The 16352-nt window shown below is 31.7% G+C and overlaps 1 protein-coding gene across 1 annotated transcript; it reads right to left on the bottom strand.

Annotated features, from left to right (window-relative positions):
* Nucleotides 1–3154: 3154 nt before the first annotated feature.
* LOC134706767 (caspase-3-like) lies at nucleotides 3155–15952 on the bottom strand. Its single transcript, XM_063566033.1, has 6 exons — nucleotides 15864–15952; nucleotides 12907–13003; nucleotides 8134–8360; nucleotides 5498–5679; nucleotides 4518–4689; nucleotides 3155–3903 (listed from the first exon to the last, which is right to left on the bottom strand). The coding sequence occupies exons 2-6, from the start codon at nucleotides 12999–13001 to the stop codon at nucleotides 3674–3676; spliced, it is 906 nt and encodes a 301-aa protein (XP_063422103.1). The 5' UTR covers nucleotides 13002–13003; nucleotides 15864–15952; the 3' UTR covers nucleotides 3155–3673.
* Between the last annotated feature and the right edge of the window lie 400 nt (nucleotides 15953–16352).

Here is a 16352-nt window from a genome sequence, read left to right as displayed (position 1 = left end):
CAATGTTTAACATGCAAAGAAGTTATGTCTATCTTTTTGTTCAAACTGACTTACCAGTTGGAGAGCACTAGCATAAGTCATAGTTTTTATGTTTAGCTAACGTATTAAAAGGAATTCAGGATTATAACATTTTTCCCAAGTATTAGTCTGCTGATATAAATTTTATATTTTACGTGATATTTGCTTTTATATTACAGATTAGATATTTATTGATTTTTTTCTCTGTCGCAAGTATGAGTTTTGAGTTATAAACAAAGCCGACTCACCAATAAATTATGTGAGTAAATGATTAGTTAGTCAGTGTTTTCTATGTTGTGTATTGTGTAATGTTTATTGTCATTTGGTCTTATCCCTTTATATTCCATGGCGTTTTCAGTTTATTTTTGACTTATGAGTTAGACTGTACGTGTACCATTTGGTAAAGTTCGCCTTCTTCATAAACAAAAGAGGGACGAAAGATACCAAAGGGACAGTCACACTCATAAATCTAAAACAAACTGACAACGCCATGGCGAAAAATGAAAAAGACAAACAGAAAAATAATAGTACACATAACACAACATAGAAAACTAAAGAATAAACAACACCAACAGCCATTCAAATATTGTAAGAACTTTCAAAAAAAAAATATGTTGCATTTGATTTGAAGGGAATTTGGATTCTGGATATGTTAATTGAAACACATGCTTTTGTTTTGATGATGATTTAAATTTGGGGAAATATAATTAAATATATAAAGACGAGCATTTTATTCAATCGATTCAAAATACTGATTAAAGAAACTGGGCTTTTGATATGAAACATAAGAAGTGAAATTTGTCTATACGAGACTTATCAGTGGCACTACAGAGAAAACAGAAAATATATGGCAGACAACTGTCTGAGATTTTATCATTAGTTGTTTCATCACCATACCTAACATTCATACATGTTCTAAAATATTCTTATTTTATCAATTAAGAGTTATCGTTTTGAACACTTGGATACTGTTGCATATCTTTTGTTTTGCTACGTGTTTAAGGCCTTACTGCGACTAAAAAATTAAAAAAGGAAATCAAGAATAATAACGCTTTCTTTTGTATTTTTTTGCTCTGCATCTTCTTACTTAATGTCATGCATTAATATCTTATATTCATTGATTTTCCTTAATTATGATATGTGAGACTGGAAAATTTCATGAGTATTTTATTGGAGTAGTTCGATATAAAAAAAAATGATACTTGTTTTCAAAGAAACATTTTAAATTCTCGTATATGTTTAAGTTTGTAATAAATCAAATTTGGGAGTCTTTAGTAAATTATGTTAGTAGAAGATTGGAAAAAAATAGAATAACAATAATACTGAATTCCGAATGAAATTCAAAACGGCAAGTCCCTATTCAAATGGCAAAATCAAATGATAAAACACATCAAACGAATGGACAACAATTGTCATATTCTTGACTTGGAACAGGCAATTTTGAATGTAGAAAATGGTGGATGAACCTGGTTTTATAGCACTAAACCTCTCATTTGTATGACAGTATCATCAAAGTAAAAAGTTTGTAACTTTCATATATGGTAGAAATATGTGTGCCGTTCTTTCACTATTCATGTACAACGTTTATACCTAAGGTTTACTACTTTGAAGAAGAAATAAGGATTTTTTTAATAGATTGTTTCGAAATAAATTCCTATACTAGTTCATCGCGATTGTCCTAGGTTTCCACTTTTAGTTTAAGTACCTACAGTCATTCTCATGTATTGTGTTCATCATGCTTCATGTTGAAAGAATATTGCAAAATACTTTTGCTTTTTGACACATCATTTGAACATGACTTGAGTTTGTAACTTATATATTCTTTTCGTCATTTTTCGTCAATGCTATGGTTTTGTTTTGACTATTGCATTTGAAAAACTCAATGTTATCTTTCTATTTTTTTCGTATTGTTACAACTTACAATTCACATAAAATATGGAGATTTTGTGGTCATTTCATTAGTTTTAGAATCGGAAAATAACGGTTTCTTTAAAATACAAGTAAGTAAGTAAACAATTATCAAAATTGAGAATGGAAATGGGGAATGTGTCAAAGAGATAACAACCCGACCAAATAAAAAAACATCAGCAGAAGGTCACCAACAGGTCTGCAATGTAGCCAGAAATTTCCGCACCCGGAGGCGTCGTCAGCTGGCCCCTAAACAAATATAAACTAGTTCAGTGATAATAAACGCCATACTAATTTCCAAATTGTACACAAGAAACTAAAATTAAAATAATACAAGACTAACAAAGGCCAGAGGCTCCTGACTTGGGACAGGCGCAAAATTGCGGCGGGGTTATACATGTTTGTGAGATCTCAACCCCCCCCCCCCCCTATACCTCTAACCAATGTAGAAAAGTAAACGCATAACAATACGCATATTAAAATCCAGTTCAAGAGAAGTCCGAGTCTGAAGTCAGAAGATGTAACCAAAGAAAATAAACAAAATGACAATAATACATAAATAACAGCAGACTACTAGCAGTTAACTGACATGCCAGCTCCAGACTTCAATTAAACTGACGGAAAGATTATGATTTCATCATATGAACATCAGGCACAATCCTTCCCGTTAGGGGTTTAGTATCATACCATCATAACATATATGAGAAGAACACAACCCGTGTCATGCCAACAACTGTTTTTAAAATAAATGTGTTTAGTTCCGATGCAAAGACCTTATCAGTGACTCAATATTTACGCCAAAATATGCAATCTTTAATGACTTGACAACAGTGTCGTAATTATATCCCTTCTTAATAAGTCTATTCAAAGTTTTGTAAGTTTCTGAGGTGAATACTGACACCTTTGTGCTTTATAAAGAATATTTCCATAAAAAATTGGATGTGAAATACCTGAACGTATAAAAAGTCTGCATGTTGAGCTATATTTACGAATGATGTCTTTATACCGATGATAAAATCTAGTAAATGTTTTGACTAGTTTGTGATATCGAAAACCCTGGTGTAATCATTTTTCAGTAATACATAAATTAACTATATACGTTGGTGTGGTAATATCACAAAATCATGACAAATAGTGACATATTTTAACAAAATGACCTAGTAAAAAGAAAACTTATACATGTAACGATATTTTTTTTATTTTTTTTATTAGAATTGACAGCAAAATGTGGTGACCACAACTTGATTAGTACCTTACTTGTACATTTAAATTAGTTTTTTTATCATTTTAAAAGCTACATGTTGCTATTTTTCTTTCAAATTTGCAGGATAATGTACATACTATATTTTATATACTACATGTATAGCTCTTATTCCCTTTTGGCAGAGACGTTTGTTCTAAACAGGGACATTTTTTGAAAGATATATAGAAAAATGGTCTTTAGTAAATTGATTCATTATTATGTGTGTCCTTATCCAAATATTCAAGTGTTATACATAAACCGTACAAATTAAAAAAGCAGATTTGAATTTGTTAACAATGGTTAGCCAATGCATATTTCAACTTTCGTTAAGGACTCGGATTTTTCAAAGCAAATATATTTGATCAACACATGGTTCGTATGTGGTATATACTAGTTCTCGAAACTGTCAACTTGAAATTGAATTCTCAATTGAAATGTATATCAAAAATTGTAAATTTCTATGTTGATGTCTTCTTGCACTAATTCATGGTGTGAATGTATTTACTAAACTTTCTGAATGAAAACCAAATCCTTTGTAAGATGTGAAATGAAACAAGGCATCTGCGTAACAACACTAGTGCTTGGATGTTTTGGTTTATATCCCATTCCAACTTTTTTGTTAACTCTGGTCAATAGTTTGTAGAAGTCTTCACCTTTCTTCATCTCTCGGAGCTCATCTGACAAGTGACGTATGAATGGTGACCCTGTCTCTGTGTTTCGAAAAGATCCATAACCTTGAAAAAGAAATCGAAGTTCAATATCAAAACACGCAGATCACGAATTATAGCTCAAAATCTCAAATAAAGAAACAATCACTTGTAGGTTGAAATTCTGTAAATACAGAGAATGCAATTTCCAATAAAAAGACCATTTTCAGCTAAAATTGTGCCACGTTTGCTTTATGAAGTTTCGTAAAAAATAATTATATCCTAAAATGGAAAGTTGATCTGCACTTATCTTGTTCAAATGTCAATACACTTTGGGTCCTCCTCAGAATTTAATATTCGCTGCTATCATACGTTTATCCCAAGTTATGTCTGTATGAAATTAGACAGATATCATTTTGATTTAGGGTTTTCTTGTGTGGTCTTTTTTTTAGACTTTCTTACTTCAATGTTCCAATAATAAGTCAAATGGTTAGTATCTGTACTCTGTATGATTTAATTTTATATTTTACACATGTTTTATAAAGACAACAGTTGTATACCGCTGTTCGAAATTCGCTTTATGTAAGTAGAATACCAATTGAACAGTGAATGTTCAAGAATCAAAGATGATAATTAGCTACATGGTGAACATTAATTGACATTGAGATGTACCAATGCGACCATCGATATACTACACTAACCTGTTGAAGTAGAATACACTGCTAGGAAATCTGCTTCATTCGGAATACGTATTGTTTCACCGAATTCCTCGTCATACTCCACATATGAAGCAGAAGCATCTGCCTGGTTTGGATCTCTATTTCTTATAACTTTCCTTTCTACACCACCCCCTAAATCGGATCCTCTACAGGCCTAAAATAATAGTTAAATGATAAATTTACAATTATATTTGATAAAAAGTAAACAACTCTTTTGAATTCATTCAATAAGTCCAAAAGTAAAACGCTACTGCATGATATATTATCGTAAAAACTACAACGTTACTTTAAAAAATTGAAAAACTCGACCATTTATGAAAAATAGCTAATTACTAGATAATGCATTTTATGTCCGGAATTCAGTAAAGCCCTGCATTAAAACAATGATTATGCGAACTAAATATAGTCGAATGTTTCTGGTTTCATTTGTCAGTGATTTGATTTGCCACTGACACAAATTAAATCATTTTGAAAGGATATAATAAGAAATAGAAAAGGACCCCAATGCCCCTTGTTTATACTTATGCGAGTATAAATCTTAACTACTACAGTCCTATTGTGAAAAACGCAAGTCATAGTTACCTTATCGTATAAAACGTTAATTGCTGAAAACCTGAATTTATTTGTATGAAATATTATATTACAAAAGTGAAATGGTAATAGACAAAATTAAAAGAATCAAAACACAGCAGCCGTATTTGATCATTAAACGAAAAAATGGTAATTTCTAGGTAAGGGTTTACTAATAACTGCTTGATTAGTATAATTTTAAACATTGCCATTTAAGCTTTATAATTTCAAACGTTTATATATATGGCTCAACTGTGAAAAAAACTAAATAAAAAGCACGCTTCCAAATATTCCTTTTAACAATGTATTAAGCTCGTACTGCCTATAAAACAAATAGTTGCTCTTCTATCGTTTCTCCTTTTCAGAGTAAATCTGTGATTAAGTTATCTAACCTGTAATATGAAAACTTTTGGTTTCAGATGAAGTTCAGGACAGTTCGTTGCATTGAAGTATTCCATCACATTTTTTATCTTAACAACCCCATCTGTCATATAAACACTGTCCTCAGTACCATGTGTCAACAACACTACAATCAGACAGTCTGTGATCTTCAGACTTTCCTTGTCTCCTCTAACTGCAAAAATAGCATTACATGGTTATCGAAACCTACCAAATTAGACTTATTAACGGGCTTCTACTAACATGAACAACAGGACTGGTGCCACAATTAGAACAGGATCTGCTGCCCCTTGAAGACCATCTGAGACAACCCCTAATTTAGAGGGACGAAAGATACCAAAGTGACAGTCAAACTCATAATCCAAAATAAACTGACAACGCCATGGCTAAAAATGAAAAAAGACAAGCAGACAAACAGACAAACAATAGTACACATAGAAAACTAAAGAATAAACAACACGAACCACACCAAAAACTAGGGGTGATCTCAGGTGCTCTGGAAGGGTAAGCAGATCCTGTTCCACATGTGGCACCCGTCGTGTGGCTTATGTGATAACAAATCCGGTAAATAGTCTAATTCGGTAGGTCACATTCATGAAAGGGAAGGGGATTGCAGTTACGACGTAAGGAACATATCCGAAATCATTTGTGAAACGGTTATTCCATCACGGTAAACCAACTCGTGAAGGCGTCCGTAAAACTTACGAAGGGATGATTTCAACTTCACCATTGGGAGCTCTTGGTTTAATAGCTTCCTTGTGAGTAGCAACCCTCTATCACGAAAATCATGATAGAAACTGCAAGCACGGAAATATCGTATCAATTGAGAGATAATACCCGTATGCAGGTGCTGCTGGAATGTTTAGATTGGGTTCATGTTGCCCAGTCTTTAGCTGTTTATTTAAATTTATTTGTGTTCTATTGTTTGTCTCCCTGTTTTTTTTCTTTTTAAGCACTGGCGTTGTCAGTTTATTTTTCAAATTTTGATTTGCTTGAATGTCTTTATATAAAATGCAAAAGAATTAAACTGAATAAAAATACATCTAACTGATAACTGAACATTCCTTCGATCTTTGATCACCTAGTTTTGACATCATTATGGTCATTTATGTGATGCAATAAAGCAACATGTACAAATTCTTTTTTTTTTTTTTTTAGCTTAAATCAGTTTGATCTAATTGGAGATATTTCAAATCTTAACAATAAGAATAAAGATATCCCAACTAGAGTTATAGGTTCGCCGCGCCAATACTTACGAAGTAAAATTAAATAGGCTAAAATGACACACACGGAGCCTTGGCTCACACCGAAGAGCAAGCTGTAAAGGACCCGCAAAATGACTAGTGTAAAACCTTTCAAACAGGAATACCAACGATATATTGCGAAAAAAAGAGCATGAAAAAATTTCAACCAACTTATGCTACCCGACCAGTTCAATATAAGGATTTATTCAGACTACAAATAAAATTAATGGTACCAATTCACTTGCACCAGATGCCCATTTCGCAAATCTCTCTCTTCAGTGATGCTCGAGGCCAAAATATTTAGAATCCAAAGCTTATATAAAGATAAAGAGCTATTATCCAAAAGGTCCGAAAAGTATAGCCAAATCCGTGAAAGGAATCAGAGCTTTGCATGAGGGAGATACATTCCTTAATTTATAATAATTTCTATCATTTTGTAACAGCAAATTTTAATAACATAAAAAGATCCATATTTTCATGCCAGTACCGGCTACTCGGCTGGTGATACCCTTGGGGACTACTAGTCAACCAACAGAGGCATCGACCCAGTGGTAGTAATACAATTAACGGTACCAATTTTCATGCACCAGATGCGCATTTCGACAATACATGTCTCTTCAGTGATGCTCGTGGCCAAAATATTTGAAATCCAAAGCTTTTATAAAAGATGAAGAGCTGATATCGAAAAGGATAAGAAGATGATACGTATGAATCAATTAGCAAAGCTTAAGAAATGGTATAGTAGTTTCCACAAAAAAAGGAAATTGACATGTTTAGCAATGAATTGTCTCTGCTAGCCATGTTTTCCGACAGATCTTATAACAATAAGAATCTTTCTTATATCAGTGTGTGCTGATATAGAAAAATATTTTAAACAAATTCTATTAACGTTTTGTGGAAAGAACGTATCATTTTACATATGTGAAGCAAGTGATTTTTAAAATCAACACTGGAAGGCCTCGGATAGACCGAGTGGGCATAACCTCATTGTTATCGATAGCCGATGACAAACAAGTTTAAGGTAAATGATACATTGTTATTATCTACACAGGTATTACGGTTTTCCACACTGTTATGGGAATACTTCTTGAATTAAGTTTGGTTTCATAAATTGCCTTTTATATGTATATTAATTCTTGTAATAATGATTTAATTTTAAATATTTTTCATCAAACAGAACAGATAAGACCTGATTGTTTGTTAATATTTTGCCAACTTATCAACTTATGATAGTTATGATTAGTTAAGAATTAATAAGTAATTAATTTACACATTAAACAGACCATGATATCAGTGAAGAATAAAAAAATCAAAACAAAGAGGTTTAATTTATAACTCTGATTTTAAACAATCACATTGAATTTTTACAATTCTTAATGTCTTACTTTCATTAAATTTCGTTTCCATTTCATTTTTTGTTGCATCATTCAACAGGTCACTATCGAAACCTAGTTCCATGAATCTTTGAAATAAAGATGAAGCTCCTATCCGATCTGTTAAGTTCAATCTGTCATCAAAGTTAATGTTATTGATCACAACTGCAATCCCAGAACTAATTGGATATGCTGCTTGGTTCAAATGTTCCTCAGCTATTCTACCTTGTCCAGAGTTACTACAACAGAGAAGTCATTTAAGAATTGAATGCTTCTTTTTGTAACTTCATTAGGGTGTAAAAGCGTTGACCGAAGTACATTTGGTATGAAGCGCCGAAGCGCTTCATACTAAAAATGTGCGCACGGTCAACTCTTTTACAACTCTATGAAGTTACAAAAAGAAGCATTCAATACTTATAATTACATTTTTAACTATAATTATGAAAAAACGAATTTTATAACTTATTTATTTAATTCACCTGTGCACTTTATTATGGGACCACGTGTTATCATTAATGAAAGTTTTATTGAGTGATGCAATTGCTTAATGAATAACACATGATGTGCAGTTAGCCAATCAGAATAAAGTATTATAATGAAACATACATCTAATTTAATTATTTAGAAAACAGAGAGTCAAAAGTTATATAAAATATCAGCTGAAATTATCGGTGTTGTATTTGAACCCTGAATATGAAAACACTATACTGTGTATTCATTTATTTTCGTTGATACCAATTTGTGGATTGAACAAATATTACACTTTCGTTGACCATTTAAATTCGTGGTTCACCTGTACCCACGAAATTTACGAAAATTTGTATCCGCCGATAAATAATGAATCCACAGTATTTTTGTTCAACTCATTTTGATTTTATCGTCCATATTTAAGAGCAGTCTATTATATTTGAGGCCCAGTGTCTATAACATGAATATTTACGGTATTCACAAGATGTGTACTAGGTTTATGACTTAATTAAACGTTTGCATCATTTATCGCTGAAAATATGTGATTCACGAAAGGCGCGTCTGACAGGTAAAATTGGTACCATTTATGCAATATCCATTGATTTAATAGTATACTGTTGTTCAAAAGTCATAAATCAATTAAAAAAAAAACAAATCTGGGTTACAAACTAAAACGGAAGGAAACACATCAACTGTGAGAGGAAAACAACACAAACAACAGAAACACGGAAGTTCAACAAAAAAAAAAAACGACAATGCAACACACACACAAAAACAAACTATAAATTACTAAAAAAATCGATATATTTAATTTAAGATTATGTTTGTAATTATGTTATTTAATGTGTTTTATAATAATTCTAAGAACATGAATATATAATGATGTAAGTAATTAGTTGATTAAATGTATTATCTATCTTTGTCGGTATTTCTTCTAAATCAAACTGTAAAACAAATAGTCGTGTACATATAATTGTTTGAACTAAAATCATATAAATGATTGGGTGATTGAATATCTTTACTTTTACGAATAGAAAACTACAAACGACATGATATTGAACAATATCCGATCAGAATGACAAAAAAGACAACAGTAGTATACCGATGTTCAAAACTCATAGATCGATAGGAAAAAACAAATCCGAGTCATAAACCAAGGGAAAAGCATTAAATACAAGGAAATGACGCCACAACACTAAAATGTAACACACACAGAAACGAAGTAAGCATAAGACAAATTTCGATGAGAATAGCAAATATAACATCAAAACTAAATACATGAATTTGGGATAGAGAAGTACCGTGACACGTCTTATAATAATGTGAATTCACACTCAAATAAATGAAGAAACAAACGACACAATAGAAATACAAGGTTAAAATGTAACAAACACAGAAACGAACTATAATATACCAATGACCATATTCCGGACTTGGTACAGGACATTTTTTAAAGACAAAGAATGGTGTATTGAACCTGGTTTTGTGGCATGCCAAACCTCCATCTTTTATGGCCATGTTAACTATAACATTAAAATGACAATACAACATTACAGGACTACAATACAAATAACTAGGAGAACTCAAATTGACAAAGAAACACACGAATAATAAAGAACAAAAGGCAACAGGTTTAAAATTTAATACGCCAGAAGTCCGTTGTGTCAACACAACACTTACCAGTGACGCCCAGCTACAAAATTTTGAAGCCAAAACAAGTACAAAGTTGAAAAGCATCGAAGTTCAAAAAAAATTGTGTCATAAAACGGCTAGGGTTTTCTATTAGGTACCAGAACATCCCTATTATTTAGAATAATTTATACTTTTGCGAACAGCAAATTTTATGAAATGACTATATAAAAGATATTGAAGTATCAACTAATTACAGAAAACAACCGAAATACATTACATATCAACCCGACATAATCCAACACAAAATATAGACACACCCGAATTAGTCAAGGCCTCAACACAAAGTGACGTCACATTTGAAATTGTAAAAAATGACAAAAAAATGAAATCACATTTGAATTTGTAAAACAGAACATCAAAAACCACAACAAAGTACCTGTCTTTCTTCAAGTTTTGGACTAATTCATGTGAAAACTGAATTAAACATTTTAACTGGAACAGTTATGTACTGGCATGAAAATACGGATTTTTTGTGTTATTAAAATTTGCTGTTACAAAATATTCGAAATTATTAAAAATTAAGGGATGTATCTCCCTCATGCAAAGCTCTGATTCCTTTCACGGATTTGGCTATACTTTTTTGACCTTTTGGATTATAGTTCTTCATCTTTTACATAAGCTTAATGTGTTTTATAATAATTCTAAGAACATGAATATATAATGATGTAAGTAATTAGTTGATTAAATGTATTATCTATCTTTGTCGGTATTTCTTCTAAATCAAACTGTAAAACAAATAGTCGTGTACATATAATTGTTTGAACTAAAATCATATAAATGATTGGGTGATTGAATATCTTTACTTTTACGAATAGAAAACTACAAACGACATGATATTGAACAATATCCGATCAGAATGACAAAAAAGACAACAGTAGTATACCGATGTTCAAAACTCATAGATCGATAGGAAAAAACAAATCCGAGTCATAAACCAAGGGAAAAGCATTAAATACAAGGAAATGACGCCACAACACTAAAATGTAACACACACAGAAACGAAGTAAGCATAAGACAAATTTCGATGAGAATAGCAAATATAACATCAAAACTAAATACATGAATTTGGGATAGAGAAGTACCGTGACACGTCTTATAATAATGTGAATTCACACTCAAATAAATGAAGAAACAAACGACACAATAGAAATACAAGGTTAAAATGTAACAAACACAGAAACGAACTATAATATACCAATGACCATATTCCGGACTTGGTACAGGACATTTTTTAAAGACAAAGAATGGTGTATTGAACCTGGTTTTGTGGCATGCCAAACCTCCATCTTTTATGGCCATGTTAACTATAACATTAAAATGACAATACAACATTACAGGACTACAATACAAATAACTAGGAGAACTCAAATTGACAAAGAAACACACGAATAATAAAGAACAAAAGGCAACAGGTTTAAAATTTAATACGCCAGAAGTCCGTTGTGTCAACACAACACTTACCAGTGACGCCCAGCTACAAAATTTTGAAGCCAAAACAAGTACAAAGTTGAAAAGCATCGAAGTTCAAAAAAAATTGTGTCATAAAACGGCTAGGGTTTTCTATTAGGTACCAGAACATCCCTATTATTTAGAATAATTTATACTTTTGCGAACAGCAAATTTTATGAAATGACTATATAAAAGATATTGAAGTATCAACTAATTACAGAAAACAACCGAAATACATTACATATCAACCCGACATAATCCAACACAAAATATAGACACACCCGAATTAGTCAAGGCCTCAACACAAAGTGACGTCACATTTGAAATTGTAAAAAATGACAAAAAAATGAAATCACATTTGAATTTGTAAAACAGAACATCAAAAACCACAACAAAGTACCTGTCTTTCTTCAAGTTTTGGACTAATTCATGTGAAAACTGAATTAAACATTTTAACTGGAACAGTTATGTACTGGCATGAAAATACGGATTTTTTGTGTTATTAAAATTTGCTGTTACAAAATATTCGAAATTATTAAAAATTAAGGGATGTATCTCCCTCATGCAAAGCTCTGATTCCTTTCACGGATTTGGCTATACTTTTTTGACCTTTTGGATTATAGTTCTTCATCTTTTACATAAGCTTTGGATTTCAAAAAATTTGGCCACGAGCATCACTGAAGAGACATGTATTGTCGAAATGCGCATCTGGTGCAAGAAATTTGGTACCGTTAATTTTATTACTACCACTGGGTCGATGCCTCTGCTGGTGGAATATTAGTCCCCGAGGGTATCACCAGCCCAGTAGCCAGTATTTCGGTACTGGCATGAAAATACGGATTTTTTTGTGTTATTAAAATTTGCTGTTACAAAATATTAGAAATGATTATAAATTAAGGAATGTATATCCCTCATGCAAAGCTCTGATTCCTTTCACGGATTTGGCTATACTTTTTTGACCTTTTGGATTATAGCTCTTCATCTTTTACATAAGCTTTGGATTTCAAATAATTGGCCACGAGCATCACTGAAGAGACATGTATTGTCGAAATGCGCATCTGGTGCAAGAAATTTGGTACTGTTAATTTTATTATGCCTTTTAATGAGTTGTATTTACGGCATTCAATCGAAAACGGATGGACGACACTAAGATAGTATAGTCAACCTTAGATGTACCTTTCTGTTTCATTAGCAATTGGTGCAATCGGTGTTTTTGTTAATGTTTCTCCCTTGCTCCCAGCAACAGCATCCAACACGTCATTTTTTTCCATATCTTAAAAAGTTAAAAGTGGTATTAAAAAATGTAAAGTTGGCAAAATAACCTGCACATGTTAACGATATAAGAAGATGTGGTATGAGTGCCAATGGGGCAAATCTCTATCCTTGCACAACTTTTAAAAGTATATCATTAAAGCTCAAAGTACGGTCTTAAACACCGAACAGCAAGCTATAAAGGGCCCTAAAAATTATCGTAAAATATAGATAACACAATCAACTCAATTTTTGTATAGGAAATAACATTTTTCAGAAATAAATATGATTTTCATCAATTTATTATACCTCAAGTTGGAGTCTATGTCAGATATGTCAGAGTGCAAAGTTATGTGGAATCGTTGTAAGCCTAAGACACGAATCTTGAAACCAACACTTCTATTTTACAATATAACTCAATGTAAAAACTTAATACAAGATGACATAATATGAGAGGTAGGCCTAAAAGAGGGGCGAAAGATACCAGAGGTACAGTCAAACTCAAACGCATTGCCTAAAATGGTCAAATAATAGCACACATGACCCAACATAGAAAACCAAAGACCCAAAATAACATAAATAAAGGCAAAATTAGTATACCTCTGTTACTACTGTGAAATGAATGGAAAAAATGTATTGAAATATAAATGTACCGGTACTGGTAACTTATCTGAACATAAATTATAGTTGACTGGTCTAGTCAAATGTTTCATTCTACATTTTTACCTACTATGTCTTTGTTTTGTTGTCAATATAAAGGAATTATATGCGACTGTTATACAAGTGAGAGATTTAGCTAGCTAACTACAATATCTATAAAACCAGATTTAATCAATCATTTTCTACATTAAGAAATGCCTGTAACAAGTCGAGAAATATGACAGTTGTTATCCATTCGTATGATGTGTTTTAGTTTTTAATTTTCTGTTTGATTAGACACTTTCCATTTTAAATTGTCCCCTGTGTTCAGTACTTTTTAACGTTAATTTATCATTTTCTACTTCGATGGAGATTTATACGGGCATGTGTGTTCAAAATATATGTTTTCCGATTAGAGACTGTGTCAGGATAATGATATGAAAATATTAAAAACTACACAGGCAAAATTTGCTCACATGAATTTCACATCAATCTCACGTGAAATTCACATGAAATATTTCACATGAGATTCACCTCAATCGAGCTTATACATGACACTCACGTGAAAATTTTCATGTGATTTTCACATGAATTGAGATTCACGTGAAATTGATGTGAAATTTTTCACATGAATTTCACGTGAAATTTACAACAACAAAATTTGATGTTTTTCATGATTTTGATTTAATTTGAAAATTTATATGTTATTTGAATTTCTCTATTTCAAAAATTCATGTGAATTTCACAAATTTTTTATGTGATTTTCATGTAAAATTCACATGAGAATCACGTGAAACTCACAAAAACAGTTTTCACGTGAGTTTCACGCATAAGCTCGTTTGAGGTGAAATTGATGTGAATTTCACGTGAGATTCACATGAATTTAAATTCACGTGAAATTGATGTGAGTGAAATTTGCCTGTGTACTCTATAAAGTGGTTACTGACAAGCAGAAATTATTAGACGCTGTCATAATCATATCCCTTAACATGACAGAAAATGGCATACAGTGACAAACGGATGCTAACTTTCATGTCATGAAGTCTCCGGTAAATAGTTGTCTTATTGACAATCATACCACATCAACTTATTTTTATCATTTGTCAATTATACAAGAGTAGTCAGGAAAACACTGATAGCAGTATACTACAGTTGCCTTAATATAGTATAATAAACACACTGAAAAAATCTTTATATGTAGATCTAAGGTGTTGAATTTATTAACTCAAAAACGCATTGTAATGGTATTTAATATGAATTTCTTTCGTTTGTCACCAGTTGGTGAACTATTTTTCAATGATTTAAAATTATCAGTCCATGAAAGATTACATAATATCTTACTTGGAAGAAGTTAGACAAAATATTCTCAGATATATACTAACCCCGATTTTAATATTGATCTAAACATTCATCTTGATTTGTTGGAAATTGTATGGTTTACGTCGGTAATCAATAAAATTGACTAAAAACCAAATACTGCTAATGGGTATCGGGTCCATTCGATCCTTAAATTCAGTCGGACCCCATGTACCTCATTTTCATGTCGAATTCAAGATAAATTAGATCACATTTTCAAACGTCAAACAGTTACTTTAATGATAGAAACAACAGGGTTAATACGTTTTGAAAAAACAAACTGCAAATGTAATGTTAACAGACAATCGACTGTTTACTTAAAAAGGGTTTTTATTAAATATGGAACTGACTTCACCAGGTTTTTACTCTTTTCATTTATCATAATGATATAAGCCATCAATTCATAATGTGATGCCAGTAGCAGGTTGAACGAACGAGGAAAGAGCATAGTCAGAGTGTTAAAACATATTTCCACTTTCGAAGTGTTAAAGATAAGCCAAAAAAATCTGAACGTTTATAGGTTTGTCATGGACTGGAAATTTAGGTTTTCTAAAAATTAGTTGGTTTTGCATCGGAAGCCAGTCTAAATGACGAAAAAAACCGGATTATTTTCTAAGTCACGGGGTTATAAATTACAATGCATTCAAATTAAGCGGTTCAGGAATGTTTAATACGAATTCAAGCAAAAGCATGAATGAAAAATTGGTTCACTTTTAAGGTGGGTAAAACACAATGGCATGTACATCATGACAATAAAGTCAAATGCACATAAAATCAATTCTGAAATTAAAAACTTCATTGAGTGAAAACATGCATTTTCTTCTTTTCTATTTCATTGATAATGAATTACCTTTTCAATAATTAAGTAAAAATATCTAATATTTTACCTTCAGCTATTTGTGTTCAAACAAATTAAAGTATAGATTGTCTGGGTACCCGAGCTAACCAATATAGATATACGTTTATTAACGTCAGTTCATTCAAGTCTACTAAACTGATAAACAGTTTGATAATATCTAAACTACATTCCAACAATAGTTAACCTTTTCCGAGAAACAGACGTAATATTAAAACAAAACTGAAACAAAAATAAACGTATAGGCAGTTAAAATATTTAAAGTTTACGTACAGTGTAATTTCATATATTTCTTTGTTCAACAGGTTTTTGCATTTAGAAAAATAAATAACCAATTGAATAGGTTTAAGAGGGAAATATTTAACCTTTGTTGACGGTTTTCGAACGAATTAAGCGAGGGGGGGACTTTTCTAGATAAATATTTACCTGTGGTATTCCTGTAGTCCGTATATTCATATTTCAAACATTAAAGGAGGTGAATACACACATAACAAATGAAAACCAAAGGGTAAAGGATCAG

The sequence above is a fragment of the Mytilus trossulus genome, chromosome 1 (genome assembly GCF_036588685.1).
Source record: "Mytilus trossulus isolate FHL-02 chromosome 1, PNRI_Mtr1.1.1.hap1, whole genome shotgun sequence".
Classification (NCBI taxonomy): Eukaryota; Metazoa; Mollusca; class Bivalvia; order Mytilida; family Mytilidae; genus Mytilus; species Mytilus trossulus.
This window is presented reverse-complemented; position numbering and strand designations above follow the sequence as displayed.

Bases quoted from the DNA above. Each gene is read 5' to 3' on its own strand.
- LOC134706767 (XM_063566033.1), bottom strand. From the start codon at position 13,001: ATGGAAAAAAATGACGTGTTGGATGCTGTTGCTGGGAGCAAGGGAGAA. The intron at 5,680-8,133 runs GTAAGACATTAA...CTATTTTTGCAG, and splicing joins GGAAACGAAATTTAATGAAA to TTAGAGGAGACAAGGAAAGT. The intron at 4,690-5,497 runs GTTAGATAACTT...CTATTATTTTAG, and splicing joins CAAAAGTTTTCATATTACAG to GCCTGTAGAGGATCCGATTT.